The sequence below is a fragment of the Sturnus vulgaris genome, chromosome W (assembly GCF_052056855.1).
Source record: "Sturnus vulgaris isolate bStuVul1 chromosome W, bStuVul1.hap1, whole genome shotgun sequence".
NCBI lineage: Eukaryota > Metazoa > Chordata > Aves > Passeriformes > Sturnidae > Sturnus > Sturnus vulgaris.
The window spans coordinates 66,753,564-66,771,924 of record NC_142282.1 but is presented as its reverse complement, the minus strand read 5'-3'; the positions used below and the strand labels follow the sequence as shown (position 1 = coordinate 66,771,924).

The 18,361-nt window shown below is 42.0% G+C and overlaps 1 protein-coding gene, 1 long non-coding RNA gene and 1 pseudogene across 2 annotated transcripts; all 3 read left to right on the top strand.

The window, feature by feature from the left end:
* Positions 1-527: 527 nt before the first annotated feature.
* LOC148220363 (uncharacterized) lies at positions 528-17,823 on the top strand. The gene is made up of 4 exons (XR_015799135.1): positions 528-648; positions 779-875; positions 1,432-1,505; positions 17,596-17,823. It is a non-coding gene; the product is annotated as an uncharacterized LOC148220363 (long non-coding RNA).
* On the top strand, positions 2,189-2,830 carry LOC148220365 (uncharacterized; annotated as a pseudogene).
* Positions 7,734-10,160, top strand: LOC148220364 (endogenous retrovirus group 3 member 1 Env polyprotein-like). Its single transcript, XM_088155545.1, has one exon. It carries the CDS (start codon positions 8,619-8,621, stop codon positions 9,948-9,950), a length of 1,332 nt encoding a protein of 443 aa, XP_088011671.1. The 5' UTR covers positions 7,734-8,618; the 3' UTR covers positions 9,951-10,160.
* Positions 17,824-18,361: the final 538 nt, after the last annotated feature.

The following is an 18,361-nucleotide window of genomic DNA, read 5'->3' as shown; positions in this document are numbered from 1 at the left end:
AAAGATATTTGCCTTTACAAAAAAATGTAGGTTTGCTGATAAATGAAACTGGATATTGAAAGATGAAAAAAGCAATGGGGAAAAACTATTGTGACGTTACATAGTGATTCGTGCCATTATGGAAATACACCATGGGATCAATATAAACACGAATACTGAACTCAAAGGAAAGCATGGAAATAAGACACAGGAAAATATAATGATTTCATTATATTTGTTTAAATCACTTTACTGTGTTTTTTGTTTTATGTATTTTTTATTATTTTGCCACTGTAATTATGAATTGTATCCACTTTTTATGTATAAGGAAACGCGGGCTTGTGCGAACATGAACAGACTTGTTACTGCTGTTACCTGCTTGCTAGGAGTGTAACCTGAGAACATGTTCGAGCCTTGTCCAGACCTGGTGGGGGCTTGTAGCCATTGCTGCCTGAGTGCTAGCCAACATGTTCGGGCTTGCTTGGACTTGTACCCCATCACACTAGGCATGTCACAGTCCACCAAAAAACTGCCTATAAAAAGGGCAGGGACCGAGGGTAGGACAGGACGTGTTAGTGAAGCACGGACTCTCCCCGTTCTCCGTGCTGCTTGCCTGTTTCTTATCAACGAACTAATTAATTGCTTTATTACTTGACCTATCCGATTGTGGTGAGTAATTTATAACAATTTTGGTGACCTTGACCTGATGAATTTCCATTTTTCGGGGGAGAACAACTGATCCCTATGGGGCGCCCCACCTTTGGTGGCCTCAAGTGACTGTTGGCCTCCCCTGGGATAGGAAATTCATAAAACAGATAAGACACGGGGAAGGAATTCGAGCTCCCGGAGGAAAACTGCAGTAAATTACCCATAATTTCTTGTGCACGAAGATCCAGGTGAGAACAGCAGACTCTGAATATCGCTTGGTTGGGTGGTGTGTGACTGGTGTCTGTTTGAGACGTAGCATAGTTACAGGGCGAGTGTGAAGTTCTTCTAGCTTCTGTTCCAACTTCTCATGAGGGAAGCAGCAGGTGAAGGAATGAAGAGAGTGAAGAGGGTACTTTTATTAATAAAATGGGGGCTGGCAGGGCTTGTCGAAGGGACTTAAAACCAGGGGCCAAAGGTGTTTGTCAAAGGGATTTTATTTAAAAGGTTGGGGCCGGAGGCATTGAAGGACCAGTCGGGAATGGGTCAGGTTTGTAAAAGGCCTCAAGACTCTGGTACAGAGGGTTCAGATAAAAACCAGGGTTCAAGTAAGAATCGGGGTACAAAGGATAAAGGGAGCACATTACCAGATATTCCTCAGGCCAGTCCCCTAGGGATTATGTTAAAATATTGGGACTGTTGGGAAGATAGGAGAGATAAAAGTAAAGAAAAAATGATTTGGTACTGTATGGTTACATGGACTAGGGAAATGATAAGACCTGACAATTTGTTTTGGCCCATGTACAGGTCTTTTGAGAGTTGGATATGTCAGGCACTGAACAAATACATAAACAAGAAAAAACCTTTCAATCAATAAGAAAGTGAGTATGCAACATGTTGGCATGGGAATGGGCCATCGCTACTATATGCCTTAAAAAAAAAAAGGGGGGGAGATGGAAAAAGATGAAAAGCCCTGGGACCCTTTAGATAATCTTCCCCCTCCTTACCCTCCACAAGCACCACCACCCACACAAGACGAGACTTGGAACCAAAGAGCATACAGCCAAAACATGGCTGCTGCTTTTCCAAGCTTGGGTCTTCCTCTCCCTCCCCCTCTGAACACCAAGACAGATGCGGCTTTTCTAAGCTTGGCTATCCCTCCCCCAATGAACACCACACCTCCTGTAGTAAGAACTCGCCGAAAAGGTAAACCCAGAATTATAGTATTAAACGAAGAGGCAAGTGATGAAGAAAGTGAGGGTTAGTTATATTCACTATGAGAGGTCCCTCTAGGGACAAATAGGGGGGGGATAGGATATGTGAATGTATCCCTAAACACCGGGGATGTGAGAGCATTTAAGAAAGAAATGGGAAAGTTGCTGGAGGATCCATTAGGAGTATTGGACTGGTTAGACCAGTTTTAGGGACCAAATACCTATACCTGGGGGGAGATCCAATTCATAATAGGGATTTTATTTACCATAGAGGAACAGCAGATGATTAGACAAGTTGAAACAAGGGTATGGGAAAGGGAACACCAGCAGGGACCACCAGGTGATCAGAAATGGCCAATTGGAATCATAATGCAGCCCCTGATCGGCAAAATATGATAGATCTTAGAAATATAATGATTCAGGGAATCAGGGAAGCAGTTCCTAAGAATCAAAATATTAACAAAGCCTTCAGTGAACATCAAGGGAAGGATGAGTCTCCCACAGATTGGTTGGAAAGACTCAGAAAAATTTTACGAATGTATTCAGGGGTGGACCCAGATACAGCGATAGGAGAAGCATTATTAAAGACTCAATTCATTGCCAAATCATGGGGTGATATAAGGAAGAAATTGGAAAAATTGGATGATTGTCACGATAAAGGATTGCAAAAACTTTTGCAAGAGGCACAGAAAGCATATGTAAGAAGGGATGAGGAAAAAGCAAAAGCCAAAGCAAAAGTAGTTGTTGCAGCAAAAAGGGAAACTCAAAAGGGAATCCCAAATCAAAATTACTCAAAGAAAGAGTTCCCCAAGAGATGGGACAATTAAGAGGAGTAGTAACCCTCCTCCTACTTGTTTCTATTGTCAAAAAAAAAGGCCATTTAAAAAGGGACTGCAGAAAACAGAAAACAGATGAAACAATGTTTGAGGAACAACAATAGGGGTGTCAGGGGCTCTATCTCTTGGGGACTAGAACATCGAAGGAGCCCCTGATAAAGTTAAAACTAGGTCCCCAAGGGGAAGCATTTGAATTTTTAGTAGACACCGGGGCAGAAAAATCTACAGTTCAAATTTTGCAAAATGGATGCAGACCAAGCAAGGAAAAGGTTGACGTAATTGGAGCAAAAGGAGAGACTTTTAAAGTCTTCGTAATAAAAGACATGACAATAGAATCAGCAGATAAAATAGTTCTAAATAATCTACTGTTAGTTCCGGAAGCAGATTTTAACTTGCTAGGGAGAGATCTAATGTTGGCATTGGGATTAGGGGCAATACCCCAAGGCAATGAACTAAAAGTATGGGTGTATAACTTAACTGTGCAAGATAAGGAACAAATACACCCCAAGGTTTGGTCTACTCTGGGGTGTCTTCGTTTTGATTTGCCAATTTAAATAAACTTATTTTTTCTGTTGTGAGACAGAACCAGGAGCAAAAGAGCAAGGCAGGCCTAAAACTTGAGAGAGTATAAAAAAAATGTATTAACTACACAAACAAAGAGAAGGAAAAAAAACCAAATTCAGAATAAGATTTTTCAGAATACTCCTTCCTTCCCTCTCCCAACCTTCATAACAGCAAAACAAACATATAACAAATACTTCAGTCAGTCCCCAATTTAGTCTTTTTCAGTTCACTTCCGGAGAGAGAAGCTTCCTTTTGTTGAAAGCTGTAGGGATTTTTTCCACAAGAAGGAAGAAAACAGTCCTCTCATGGTTTCATTTTCATGATTTGCATCTGCCCGGAAGCCTGCAATTGTGCACTCCTCCCAACTCCACAGCCTTCCCAGAGCTGTGCATTGTGGGGCCATGTCTGATTCATAGGGTATTACTTTTAAGAATTAAATGTTCGACAGCAAAGGTTCTCTTTATCTCCTTTCTCTCTGTTCAGGCTTCATCCTCAAAAAATCCCAAATCCCCTTTTTCTTCAAGGCAAAGATTCTTAAGACAGGTGCTCTTTAGTCAAATCATCTATTAAATGGAACATTTCCATCCCCCCATGTCTTTTTCCATGATTTATAGGAATATTTAATACATCAGTTCATCCCTACAATTTTACAAAAAGATTTTCAGCATCTTCTCATTCTCCTTCCATCTAAGAAACTCAGCTCTTACTTCACTGACTTCAGAAATTTTCTTATTCCCTTTCATATTCGAAGAAAAGGCCGGAAGTTTTGCAAATCTTATCTGAGCACTAAAGAGTTAAAGTTTAACACAACTACAAAAGTTGGGCCAGGCTCAGGCCACTCGGGGGGGCAGCTGAGATGTCAATCAGCCTTTCTGGGGCTTGGCTGCAGCCCCACACTGCTCATGGCCACCCGGGCAGGCCCGGTCCGTCCGAGAGCAGCAGGAGCCGCCCCCCCCCCCCCCACGCCAGAGCCGCAGGCCTGTGGAGGAGGAAGCCATGAAAGTCTTATCACAGAACTTTTTCTCCCCCCGGCCATCGGGTCCCCTCTTTTGCAAACTTCCCTCTGAGTTTCTTCTTCCCAAGTCAACCTATCACATGGGGGAAATCAGAAAATTAAACATAGAACCTATTATTGTTAATATTATTAACCCTGAATTCCCGATAAGGGTAAGGCAGTATCCCATTTCAATGGAAGGAAGAAAAGGTCTAAAACCTGCAAATGATGACTTGATTAAGCAAGGAACATTAGAACCATGTATGTCTCCCCATAACCCCCCAATACTACCAGTTAAAAAGGGGGAGGGCAGTTACCGTCTGGTCCAAGATTTGAGAGCTGTGAACCAGAGAACTTTAACTCAATTTCCTGTAGTGGCAAATCCCTATACCTTGTGAGAGGAATGTTGAATTTGTCTTTACAGATGAGTTGTGGATCAGCCTGTAGATAAGGCTAGCACTGAGAGATAAAAGAAACAATGGGATGGATTCCACTGATTGATGAATGGAAAGAGATATTTGCCTTTACAAACAAACTGTAGGGCTGCTGATAAATGAAATTGGATATCGAAAGATGAAAGAAGCAACGGGGGGAAAACTATGAATTTTATAAGAATTAAAAATTAAAAGGGAGGGTTATACATTAGAGGGGAATTTCAGGTATCAGGCGTTCCGGGAAGTCTGTGCCTCTCAAGTATCTCAGCCAATGGGGAAAGAGAGAGGGAAATGCGGCCGGGAAAATAGGATAAAAAGGAGGCTGCGTCGTCCAAAAAATTGAGAGATCCCAGGGGAATGTCCCATGGCCTCTCCCTTTATTCGAATAAAGCAAAAAGGATTCCTCTGTCTCCTTTTTGGACATAAACCTCTGGTATTTGTGGATTAATTTTCCTGACACTTGCTTAACCAAATACCCCCTGAGTTTGTATAGTACAGTGTAGTGGATCTAAAGGATGCTTTCTGGGCCTGCCAACTGGCAGAGGAAAGCTGAAATGCTTTTGCATTTGAATGGGAGGACCCTGAGACTGGCAGGAGACAACAGTTAATGTGGGTCATATTGCCACAGGGGTTTACAGAATCCCCTAACTTATTTGGGCAAGCTTTGGAAAAATTGTTACAAGAATTTGAACAACCTAAAGGAAGTAAATTGATTCAATATGTAGATGATCTTTTGGTGGCAGGAAAAACTCAGGAGGAAGTACGTGAGACAACAATAAAGTTGTTAAACTTTTTAGGAGACAAGGGATTAAAGGTATCAAAATCCAAATTACAGTTTACAGAACCCAAGGTAAAATATTTAGGGCATTGGCTGAGTAGGGGAACAAAGAAACTGGACCCTGAACGAGTTTCTGGGATTTTAGCTTTATCACCTCCTAAGACAAAACAGGAAGTTAGACAATTATTAGGACTTTTAGGATATTGTAGGCAATGGATAGAAGGATACAGTCATAAGGTAAAATTTTTGTATGAGAAACTGACTCAGCATGTTATTAAATGGAACAACAAGGATGATGAGAAGTTGGAACAAGTTAAGGCAGCATTAATACAGGCCCCAGTATTGACTCTGCCAGATTTAAGTAAAAACTTTCAATTGTTTGTAAGCTTAGCGGATCAAGTGGCATATGGGGTACTTACTCAAGACTGGGGAGGAGATAAGAAACTAGTAGGATTTTATTCAAAGTTATTAGATCCAGTTAGTCGTGGATGGCCCATTTGTTTACAGGCCTTAGTAGCCACAGCACTTTTGGTAGAGGAAGCCAGAAAAGTCACATTTGGGGCTCCTATGATTGTGTATACTCCCCATAACGTTAGGAGCATATTACATGAAAAGGCTGAAAAATGGCTCACAGATAGTCGAATTCTAAAATATGAAGCTATCCTTATACATTCTCCTGAGCTGGAGTTAAAAGTAACTACCTCACAAAATCCAGCTCAGTTTATTTATGGGATACCCACTGAAGATGAGGGTTTGGCTCACAATTGTGCTGATTTGATAGGACTACAAACAAAGGTTAAACCAGATTTGAGTGAGGTAAAACTTGAGGAAGGGGATTGATATTTTGTAGATGGATCATCCCGAGTTGTTGAAGGGAAATGAAAATCAGGATATGCAATAGTTAATGGGCAGAGTATGTCAGTGTGTGAAAGGGGGAAGTTAAGTCCCAGCTGGTCAGCTCAGGCATGCGAGTTGTATGCCTTGTACAAGGCCTTAGTATTATTAAAGAGAAAGAAGGGGATGATTTATACTGATTCAAAATATGCTTTTGGAATAGTACACACTTTTGGAAAAATTTGGGAAAAAAGAGGACTAATAAATACTCAGGGGAAGGGACTAGTTCACGAAGATCTAATCCAAAAGATTTTAGATGCTTTGTAAGAGCCAGAAGAAATAGCAGTAGTGCATGTTAAAGGCCACCAGAAGGGAATGAGTTTTCTGATTAGAGGAAACAGCTTAGCAGATCAGGCAGCAAAGGAAGCAGCCTTAAAACCTGGTGAGATATCTTAATTACAAGTACTGAGTGAAAAGACAGACAAGGAAAAGCATTTAATTTATAGTCCTCAAAAATTAAATATAATTCAAAAATTAGGGGCTGAACAAAAGGAAGGAAAATGGATTTTAATGGATGGAAGGGAAATACTTCTGAAATCTCAGACCAGGGGGATTTTAAAACAATTACACCAATGGACCCATTGAGGAACTACGGCCTTGTGTGACCAATTTTTGAAATTTTACAGGTGTATAGGAGTATTTGATCTAGCTAAACAAATAACCCAATGGTGTTTAACATGTCAAAAAGTGAATAAAAAAGCAATGATACTGACCCCTTTAGAGGGAAGAAAAGTAGCATTCTGTCATTTTGAAAGAATACAGATAGATTATACTGAGCTTCCAAAAGTTAATCCCTGGAAATATTTGTTAGTAGTGGTAGATCAGCTTACTCATTGGGTAGAAGCATATCCAGCTGCAAGGGCCACAGCAAAATTTGTAGCAAAAATATTATTAGAACAAATAGTACCGCAATTTGGGATGATTACAGCAATTGATTCAGACCAGGGGATGCCTTTCACCTCAAAAATTATTAAAAATTTGGCACAAGCATTAAACATTACCTGGGAATATCATACTCCATGGCATCCTCAGAGTTCAGGCAGGGTAGAAAGAATGAACCAAACCCTAAAGCAACAACTGACTAAGTTAATGACTGAAACTAAAATGTTATGGGTAAAATGCCTACCACTAGCATTATTAAATATAAGGACTCTTCCAAATATTAACACGGGACTGCCAGCTGTGGCAGTCTGATGTCACCCATTTCCCACCTTTTGGAAAGTCTAAGTATGTGCACGTGTCAGTTGACACGTTTTCTGGAGCAGATTTTGCATTGGCTCATGCAGGAGAAACAGCCACTCAAGTTATCAAGCACTTTCTCCTAGCATTTGCCACTCTAGGAGTTCCAAAAAAGATCAAAACTGACAATGGATCCACCTACATCTCTCACAAATTTCAAGAGTTCCTCGGTGAATGGGGAATTGAACACATTCAGACCATTCCTGGAAATTCCACAGGACAGTCCATCCTAGAGAGAACTCATCAGAACATCAAAAGAGTCCTTCACCAACAGCGAAGAGACACAGAAATTTTATCTCCAGTGGAAAGATTCTGCAAAGCTCTCTACGTCATCAACTTCCTAAATGGAACTGAGTCAGAACCTGATCCCCCAATACTCCGACACTTTGCAAACTCAACTCAAGCAAAGCTCACTGAAAAACCACCAGTGCTGGTGAAAGACCCTGAAACACATCAGGTCTCTGGACCTTTCCAATTAATTACCCGGGGAAGGGGGTACGCTTGCGTCTCCCTACCATCTGGACCACGATGGTTCTCAGGAAAAAACATAAAACCATACCTAGGCACGGCGAAACCTACTCCAACAGACAACAACAAAAGCTCCCCAGAGTCAAATACAAGACCTTCTCAAAACCAAACCAGCGCTGCTTGGAGAAGAAGACGCTGCCGAACACCTGCACATCAAAGAAAAGATCATCCTGTCACAAGACAGCAGACGAAACAAAAAACTAAGCAGCACTCTGCTGCTTCAGGCAAATCATAAGCTAGACATAGTCTGGCCACAAAGTGACCTTTTAGTTAGATGTTACTACCTCTACTGAAACACCCTAGTGTTAATCCCCCTCCCCCCCAATGATTTTACTGTAACCCCTAATCCTGTATCCCCTTCCCTATCCCCAGGAAAAAAAAAAAAAAAAAAAGGGGGAAGGGACAAAGGAAGGAGATGAAGGAGGAAAACCCTAACACCCTTTCTCTCCTCCTATCATAAAAATAACTGAATTTACTTATATTCCCTATCAGAAGGCCCATCCTTGTCCAAAGATGAAAATTTTCTCCGTTGATGCTGTCCTCACTGCTGCCTGGATCCTCTTCACCGTGCCGCATGCCTTCAGCTGGATCAGTCCACAACCCAAACACAATGTCTGGGTGACTTTAGCAAAGACATTAAAACAATATAACATGTGCCTGTCTATGGGCAACCTTGATAACCCACTTTCCACATGTTTGGTAGGAATTCCCTTTGTAGCAGACGAATGGCCCGTCCAGAACTCAGAGCTCCTCTGCACCACTGGTAAGAGACCAAATCCGGTTGACACTTGGGACCATTGGACAAAAATACTGCCAAATGCCCCCGAGGAACCCCAAGAATTAGATTTGCTGGGGTCCTCCAAAGCAACATACTGTGTCAAATTTTACTACAAAAGTCCAAAGCAAAACTGGACTGGATTGAGTCAAATTCGAAACACATACAGAAAGGACATATCACCCATCAACAAAGCCTACAATTATCCAGATTGGTGCAATTACACCACTCATGCTCTCTCTGAATCCTCTCTCCAACCCAAAACATTACCCAGGGGAATGTTTCTTATCTGTGGTGATCGGGTTTGGGCTGGAATCCCCTCTCGCCTTCAGGGGGGACCCTGTAGCCTTGGCAAGCTTTCTACCTTCACCCCCAACATTACCTTATTACATAATTGGAACAAGGAGAGTGAATCAAAACGCGAAAAAAGATCTTACACTGAATTTGATGAAAGTTGTGACCCTAAATTGTACAATTGGAACAAACCCACAAGAGCTGCTGTCTCCCTGTTCTTTCCATGGGTGGCTGCAGCAAAAGCCCTTGGTGAAATTACTCATTTGGGGTGTTGGCTCAGTAAGCAAGCCAATGTTACATCTGCTGCTTTGAGTGATCTTTTAAAGGATGAAGAAACCACGAGACACGCATCCCTGCAAAACCGAGCTGCAATCAACTTCCTGCTGCTCGCCCATGGACATGGCTGTGAAGACTTTGAGGGGATGTGCTGCTTCAATCTCTCATCACGTTCAACATCCATCCAAGCAAACATCCAGAAGCTGAAGGACCTCATGAAGGATTTGAAAGTACAAACCACCCCAGACTGGCTCAACAACCTTTTTGGACAATGGGGACTGACGGGGTGGGCCGCATCTCTGGTCAAGGGATTTTTATGGATTTTAATTGTAGTTGTCATTGTGTTAGTTATGTTTGCATGCTTTGTTCAATGTTTCAAGAAAGTTCCTGGAAGAGCCTTTTTAGTAAATACAGAGAGAGGAGTTATGGAGGGAGCAGAAAACACAGAAGAAAGTTTCCCTGCATCCTCAGAACAAGCTCCTTGGAAAACCATGGCTTAGAGATAAGAAATGGCTTGTGAAATGATGAATACAAAAGGAATTTAGCTTCCCCCCCTTGGAAGACCCTCTTATCTATCTTCAATATTAGTGGTTCATTTTCTTTTAGTATCCATAGGCCAGCTTTGAATGTAAAATCCCTCAGGGATTGGTTAGAAAATAGAAATCCCCTTGGTAATTGGTGCAAATTGTAAAACCCTCAAAAGATATAAAAACCCCTGTAAGACAATAGCCATTGGTATATGCTAGATAGGATGCCTTCATAGAATAAACTCTGGATTTGTGCCTTTCTGCATATGCTGGTTTCTTTTCCCCGCTGGTCTGAGACCTCACTGCGAGCCAAAATTCTATCTGGGCAAGGCTTGGGAATTTGCTCCGTCACTGCGGGCTGCAGAAGCAGTCTCAGGGATCCCAAAGGGACCCCGAAAACGCCACCAGTGAGAGGAATGAACCGAGCTAAAGAAGTGATGATCTCAGAGAAGCTGCTAACAGCTTCCTTTATGCCTGGCAAAACTAATTGCTGGCTGGCTTTGAAAATAGGCATGCTAATAAGCCAATGAAAGAGATGAACACGCCTCTGTGAGATTCACATTTTAAGACGAAGAAACCCCTAACCCAAAAATAAACCCAAGCGTAAAAAAACTTAAATAATATAAAAAAATAAAAATATATAAACCAAACCTTAAACAAATTTTCTAACCCTATAACCTAAAACTTTCCACATAAACAAATACAAAACCCAACTAAAATAAAAAATACCTAAAAAAATACCATAATAACTCTAAAAAAACCTCCACTCATTACAATAAACTAAACCCTAACATATACTTATCGCACACTACTAAATACTATAAAACAACAAATAAAAACCAAAAACCAAAAAAATAAATCAACTATCCCAATCACTCAAACTACAACCAAGACCCCAACTACTCAAATTATAATTAAACCAAACAATAGACTTAAACCAACAACTAAACCAAACAAGAAACCTAAACCACTAACAATCACCACAAAAAACCACACACAAAACCAATCAACCAATAAACAATAATAATCCAAAAAAACCCTCAAAACAAACTTTAACACATAATCAAAAATGAAAAAAACTAACACAAAATCAAAAATCAAAGCAACTAACACAAAATAACAAAATCATTATTAAATCCTTTTCCCTAAAACACCTTCATAACCTAAAAAAAATTACACTCAACAACCTAATAAATCTATAATTAATTAATTAACCCATCTTTAAAACACCGCTTGTATCCCAAATCGCCTATTTATGCTAAATATTAAGTTCTGCAGCTTTAAGACTAGTTCTGAGAGTGAAAGGGGAGAGAAGAGACTTAAATCTACTTTCTAAAAGAACCCCATTTAAAGGTTTCCTCCCAAATTTACCCTAAACCAAAACCAATAATAATAAAAATAAATTGATGGCTGAATAAAGGTAAAGAAGGGACCTAAATAAGTGTGTGAGAGTGCGGTGAGCTCAAGACTTACCTGTATTCTGGTTAGCTTTTGGCAACCAGTCGTGTAGCAATGACTGCCTCTTGCCCAGCTTGTAGTTAGACAATGTGGAGTCAGATGGACAAAGTGTTGAGGAGATTTGGGTGAGAACTGGAGGTATCAAGGGTGGGTATGTTAGTGTTACTATAACTGAGGACAGTAAAGGTACAAATGCAAAGGAAACTAGGCTCTCAGTTCTACTGCTCATGGAAAAACTTGCGCATAGCATAGTGTAGTGGGAAAAATTTGCTTCTGTGTTGAGGAATGTGTGCTGTGCAATATGTGCTTAAAACCAAGGTTTTTTCAGGTTACTGGAACAAAGATTTAACTGCTGGCTTGTGAACAATTATTTATTTCATAAATTAAACCGACTTTTTTTTTCACGTATTTCATGTATTGCTGTGTGTCCCAGGGTGACGTTGTGGTGTTTGTATCCCCAATCATGTGTTCTGTTTGTGTTCTGTTTCTGCTTGGTATTATGTTCTGTGCTTTCAGGACTGACTCTGAAAGTGAAGGTTTGTTTTGTCTTGTTATCAGCCGGCTCACCTCCCCCATGGTCTGTGTTTAGGAGAGGCTAGGCTTTGCTTGCTTGCTTTCGCTCCTACTTTTTTGCTTTTGCCCTTGCTTTTCCTTATTAGTTAGTTTAGCTAGGCAGTCCAATCTTTTTCCTGGACTGTTTGTTTTTTTCTCTCCCTTTCCTGAATACCATCTGAACCTGTTCCAGACAGGGACCTGAGAAACACCAAGAAACACTGGGAGTCTGCATTTTGTAACCTGCAGCAGTCATCCCCAGCGCCGGAGACTGATAACTGGGCGACCACTTGCAGGAGAGACTTTCTGAGTTTGTCATCCTTTCAGACCAGTGAAAGAGTTTTTGTCATCTGGTGTTGTTCTTTTTTTTTTTTTTTTTTTTTTTTTTTTGTCCTGGGGAGTGTTTTGCTTGTTAAATAAACAGGTTTTTTTCCACTTCTCTCTGAGGAAATTCTTCCCGAACCCGGTGGTGGTGGGAGGAGTCGTGGTGGTTTGCTTTCTGGGGGCTCCTTCTGGAGGTTTTCCCCCAAATTTGCCCTAAACCAGGACACATTCCCAGGAAAGCTTGTATCTGTCTCACTGTATGGGGCTCTTGGAGTCTACAGATGGCTTCTTTACATTCTTTGCTGAGCTATCAGTGTCCACAGAAGATCTCAAGCCCCAAGTAAACTACTCCTTCTTTAGCAATCTGTGCTTTGTCTTTAGAAACTCTGTACCCACTCAGTCCTAAGGAGTTTAATAAACTTAGAGTAAATCATATGCAGCTATTTCTGATTCTGGCTGCAACAGGATATCATCCACATATTGAAGAATAACAACTTCTGGCTTCTGTCTTTTCCAGTCTTCTAATTCCTTTGCTAGCTGGTTTCCAAATATTTTTGGGCTATTCTTGAAACCCTGGGGTAAAACTGTTCAAGTAAGTTGACATTTCCTCCCTGTCTCGGGATTTTCCCACTCAAAAGCAAAAAGCTCTTGGTTGTTTTTGTGTACAGGAATGCAGAAAAAGCCATCCTTCAGGTCTACAACAGTAAATCACCCCAATTCATCTGTCAGTGTGGTCAAAAGGGTGTAGGGATTGGCTACTACTGGGTGTATGTCCTCTGTAATTTTGTTAATTGCTCTTAAATCTTGTACTAATCGATAATTCTTACCATCTGCTTTTGTAGCAGCTAAAATGAGGGTGTTGAATATGGACTCACATTGCACTAATAAACCACGTTGTAGGAATTTTTCAATTATAGATGCCAATCCCTTACAGTTTTCTAATTTTAAAGGGTATTGTTTTTGCCTTAGTGGTGTGGGTCATGGTTTGAATGTAATACTCACTGGTTCTGCCCATTTGGATCTTCCTGGGATATCACTGACCCACACTATTGAATTGACCACATTCTCAACTTCACTGGGAATTTCACCACTTTTTGTCCTGTATAAAAAGTGCAGCAACTTGGACAAATTTAGATTCAGGAATTAAAACTCTTACACCCTTTCCCTTTTTAAATTTAATTTCAGCTTCCAATTTTTCTAGTAAATCCCTCCAAAGTGATGGTTTAGGGGAGTTAGGCATATAGAGGAATTGATGAGTTACCCAGTGCTTCCCCAATTTGAATTTTAAAGGTTGGAAGAAAGGCCGTGTTTCACTTACCCCGTCACCCCAACAAGAACAGTGTTGTGACTCAGTTTCCCTTCTAAGGTATTTAACACAGAATATGCCACTCCAGTATCTACTAAAAACTTGATGTCATCTTTCCCCAGCGTAGCTATAACCAAAGGTTCCACTGGGGAGTAGCCTTTGGTCCTCATTACTTGGAACTTCAACCACTTGAGGTTTGTACTACTGGGAGTTGGGCGACTGTTCTTTCAGCGCTAGACAGCCATTCTTCCAGTGCCCCCACTTCTTATAGTATGCACACTGATCCTTCTCCGTAGGGGAAGTTTTCTTGGATGACTTTTCCTGAGTTGCCTTCTTGCTAGGTTGGGATTTAACTTTTTCAGTTGGGGCCCTGTCTCAAAACACCTTCCAGGCTACTTCGAGCAATGTATCTATGTCTCAAACTCCTTATATCTTTTGCAGCTTTCTTCTTTTATTGTTTGAAGCCTGACCCATAAACAAAAACACTAGATGTACTTTACATCAGTTGATTCAGGTTCTAAATTGGTATATTTGATGGCAGTTTCTCTTAATGTGTTAAAAAAATCAGTGAGTGATTCATCATAATTTTGTTTTACTGCATAAATCTTTGACCAATTTATAGCTTTAGGGACACCATGTTTTAACCCATATACCACAAGGCTTTGATATTGTTTTAACCTCACCATATGTTGTGGTAAATTTGGATCCCACCCTGGGTTTTCAAGGGGGAATATCTGTGTGACAGTGCCTTGGAGCAATTCATTAGCTATGCTGGCTTCAACTGACATTGTGATGTCTTTATTGACCATTCATCTCTCAGTGGGATCAATAGTGTGTCTAACACAGAGTTCAAATCAGCCCAGAAAGGTTTTTGTGAGTTAATTGCTCTTTTTACTAATGTGGCCACTTTATCCGGGTTCTCTTTATATTTCCGCACTGTAGTTTTCCATTCCTCTAACTTGCTAAGGGAGTATGGAACCTTTACATATATCGGCCCCTGGTTGCCAACTGCCTGTCATAATGGGGCTTGTAAAATTGGTTCTTTTCTTTTACCTTTTTTAATCTAGTACGTTTTGCTATTGGGCTACACTCTTTGATGGCTTTTCTCACTATCTTTCCCCTCCTTCGCTTACTCAGGGCAGCAATAATCTCATCAATCTCATCCTCGTCCTCGGAGCTACTTGATCAAGAGCTGTCTGACTCTGTTGTCTCTGTTGTAGCATATAATCTACTTCGACTAGTCCCGATCCTAGAAAGCACCATGCAGGACTTGCTGAACCTCTTGGACTGGGCTGACTGTCTGCTTGTATCAGTGACGTCATCTGAGGCAGCTCCCGGGCATTCAGGGTTACTATGGAAACTCACAGGCCTGAGAGCAGAGGAGGCACCACACCCCCTATGGGAGGTTCCCTCTCCACCCTCTTTGTAGAAGGCTCTGCCCCCCGGCTCCTCCTCTCGGGGCGGTGCCGTGGGCTGCACACTCTGGCTGTCCCCTCCCCCCTCCTGCTTCACTGGCTGGGAGCCTGTCAGAACCGTGCACCCCCCCGCCCCCCCTTTCTGTGACGACAGTGGTGACGGTGGCAGGGGCTCGATGGCAGAGGTTGAGGGGCCGCACAGGGGCCAGGACTCGGTCCCGCTGAGAGTGCGACTGGCCCCATCCTCAAGGCGGGGACAACTAGATCTAACTCTTCCCCTTCCTTGGTTTTACTTTCGTTGCTCAACATCGACTCTCCTTTTTTACTTTTCTCCTTTTTTTTCTTTAAGACCAAGATACGCCCTTCCTTTTTGTTTGCTGCTGGGCTTTGTTGTTGACATGCTAAGATCATAAAAGGTCTAGCATATTCTAATTCATCGAGGTATCCGTCTTCACGTATACGGGAAATCAAACTTGATATTAATTCCTTATCAAAACTACCAAAAATTGGCCACGTCTCATCGTTATTAAGTTCATAAGTCAGCCAGATCTTTTCTGATAGTCTGATAAGTTTAGGTTTAAACAACAATGACACCCCACTGGTTAGATTCCCCCACTTTTTCAATACTAACCCTAAGGGAGAATTTCTGGGAATATAATTATTACAACACTCACAAGGGAATATACACCCCATATCTTCACAGTTACAAGTAAGAGAACACATAGAAATTAAAAGAACAAGGGAGAGAGAGTAAGAGCATGAAAGAGACAGAATTTGAACCCTCGCCCTTTGGAGTCACAGTGCTGGTATTACACCACAGCGCTACTGCTGGCCACAGGCCAACAGCATTGCAATCTAACCCCGTTTTTCAGAGAGCGTCCTCTCCTACTACCAGTGGGGAGACGGAGAGCACCAGCAACTTCGCCTGGACCCCTAGGTTCCTTCCACAGTAAACAAAATTACAAAAGATCTCTAAACACCTAACTCAGGTGCTAAAGCAGAATACAACTTTTATACAGTTACTCACGAGTCCCTGTACCAGACCCGGGGGTTCTTGGGCTCTGATACCTTCTGGACCACAGCTGGCCCCCCCTGGGAGTGCTGGAAGGGGTGGGGAGGCAGGAGCTGGATGTTCCTCCAGTACGGGGGTTTTCCAGAAGCCTCGCTGTCCCTTCGTGGGATTGCCAGAACTGATGCCTAGAAAGGCTGATCTGGAACAGAGACTGGATAGAGTTAAAAGGAATAAAATAGGTATTTATTGAAAGGCCTTAAAAGGATACACCTTTGTTGATGTCGGGGTACTTGTTGAGGTGAAGCAGGTAAAAAAGCAAGAAGGGACTTTGCAGGGGTTTCACAGAGATGTTTATTTCAGTCACGCGTGTGCACAGTCCCGGAGTTCAGAGTCAAAGGCAAAGGCATTGGTCTGCGGCTTTGGGTTAGGTACATGGGATGAGCAGGGCGGGGAAAGAAGTATCAGAGACCAATTACCAGGGGACATGGGGATGTCACAAGGGTGCCCTAACGGGCATAGGGGCCAACAGGGAAACAGGGTGGGAGTGCCTTTCAAGATCTCCACACACCTTGGGCAGTGCAAGAGCCTGGCTGGGTCCACACCCAAGTCAAATCCAGGATGGATCCGGGTCCTGAGTTTTTACACTTTTATAAGTTTTGGTTCATCTACATATTGGGGTCAATTGTCCAACAACAGCCCCAGATCATGAAGTCTCAACCCCCTGGCTTGCCTCCTTCCCTTCGCTGTTGTTTATGCTTTTTGGTACTGGTTGTCCTTAATTCTCTAGCTGGGAAGGGATTGTTTTGTCTAACTACTCTGTGAAGAGAACTTACTAACACCTAATATGAAGTTTCAGAGTAACACATTAAGCAGCAGAGAATCTGAAAAGTATAAAAGCTAAAACCCAAGGCATCAGTTAGACCATTTTTCCCCTGGTATTCTGGCTATGTTCATCAGGGTGTAGAGGAGGTGTATTAGGTGCTGGCAGATATGGAAGGGGCAGGCAATCTAAGGGGTCCCAGCTTTTTGTTTCTTCTAATTTAAACGCATTCACACCCCCAGAGAGGTTCCCTCCCCATCAATTGGAGTAATCCTTTTCTTCTTTACTGATGGCTTCTTTGGCATTCACATAAATATTCAAAGTTTGGCACATCCTGTTCTCAAAGGAACTGTATAGAGGCCAGAATAAATGGTCCGATCTTATCTCTTCTTTAATCTATTCTGTCATATAGTCATGTATCATTTTGATCTTACTTTTATTCTTTGTGTTGGGGTTATGCGCCCACTGTGCCAATTTTATTCCCAGTGTAAGGGTCGGTCCAAAGTTTCCCTCGTTTTTTGCCTCTCGACCGTCGCAAGGAGACCTTGAAGACCCCCACCCAGGTTGACTCCAAACAATGGTTTCCTGGCCTGGCCAAGATGGATGCTTGTCAAGTGACTGTGTGCTGGTGTATTGTGTTCACTGGACTGTGCTGTTGTGGCACCAACAAGAGATTGTGTTGTACCAACTGGAGACTGCATGTACTGCATGACTGCACCTGTCTCCTGCAGCACTACACAATGGTCCATAAATCTTCCCACTCTTTGGCCGGAGGCCACTTGCTTTGGAGAAGGACTATAAAAGAGCGACCCTCTGGAGAAGACCCTTGAGATCTCCCCACGGATGAAGACTTGTCTATTGGCTGGCCCATGAGGACGTCCATCTCGTCTCGTTGGTAGCTATTTTCCCATCCCCTTCTTTTTCTCTCTCTCTACTTTGTTTCCTATATCTCTCCCCTCTATCACTACTGTTGGCATTTAATAAAAATGCATTGCTGTAGTTGAATAAACTGATTTTGTCCCCTGCATTTTTCCTGTTTGCACCTTTGAGATCAAACGAACCATCACGACCCCCGCTCTGTATTAATAGCGGATTGTGACACCCAGGGGGCTATTGGAAGGTATATCTATAGATGCTTTCTGTCTTCCCCTTCCCCTTGGGGCTTTCTCCCTGCTTCCTTTGTGTCCCATTTTTATCAGTTTATACTAACACCTCCAACAGAACCCCTTTTGTTTCTCTTTTTTCTTAGCTTCTAGGTGAATCTAACTTTACACTCTTTACAGGTATTTTCCCAGTTCTCCTCAGATATAGTTTAACTTCTGGGAAACAAATACCGTCTTCCACACACTAATTATTTCTGCCTGTCGTGACTCAGCCTCTGCCTCCCTCTAAGCTTTTCCTATCCTTGGGCTGTCTACTTCCTCATGTCCTACAGAAATTAAGAAATTCAATGCCCGATATCTGGTTCTTAATTCTGCTATTCCACACTCCTGGCAC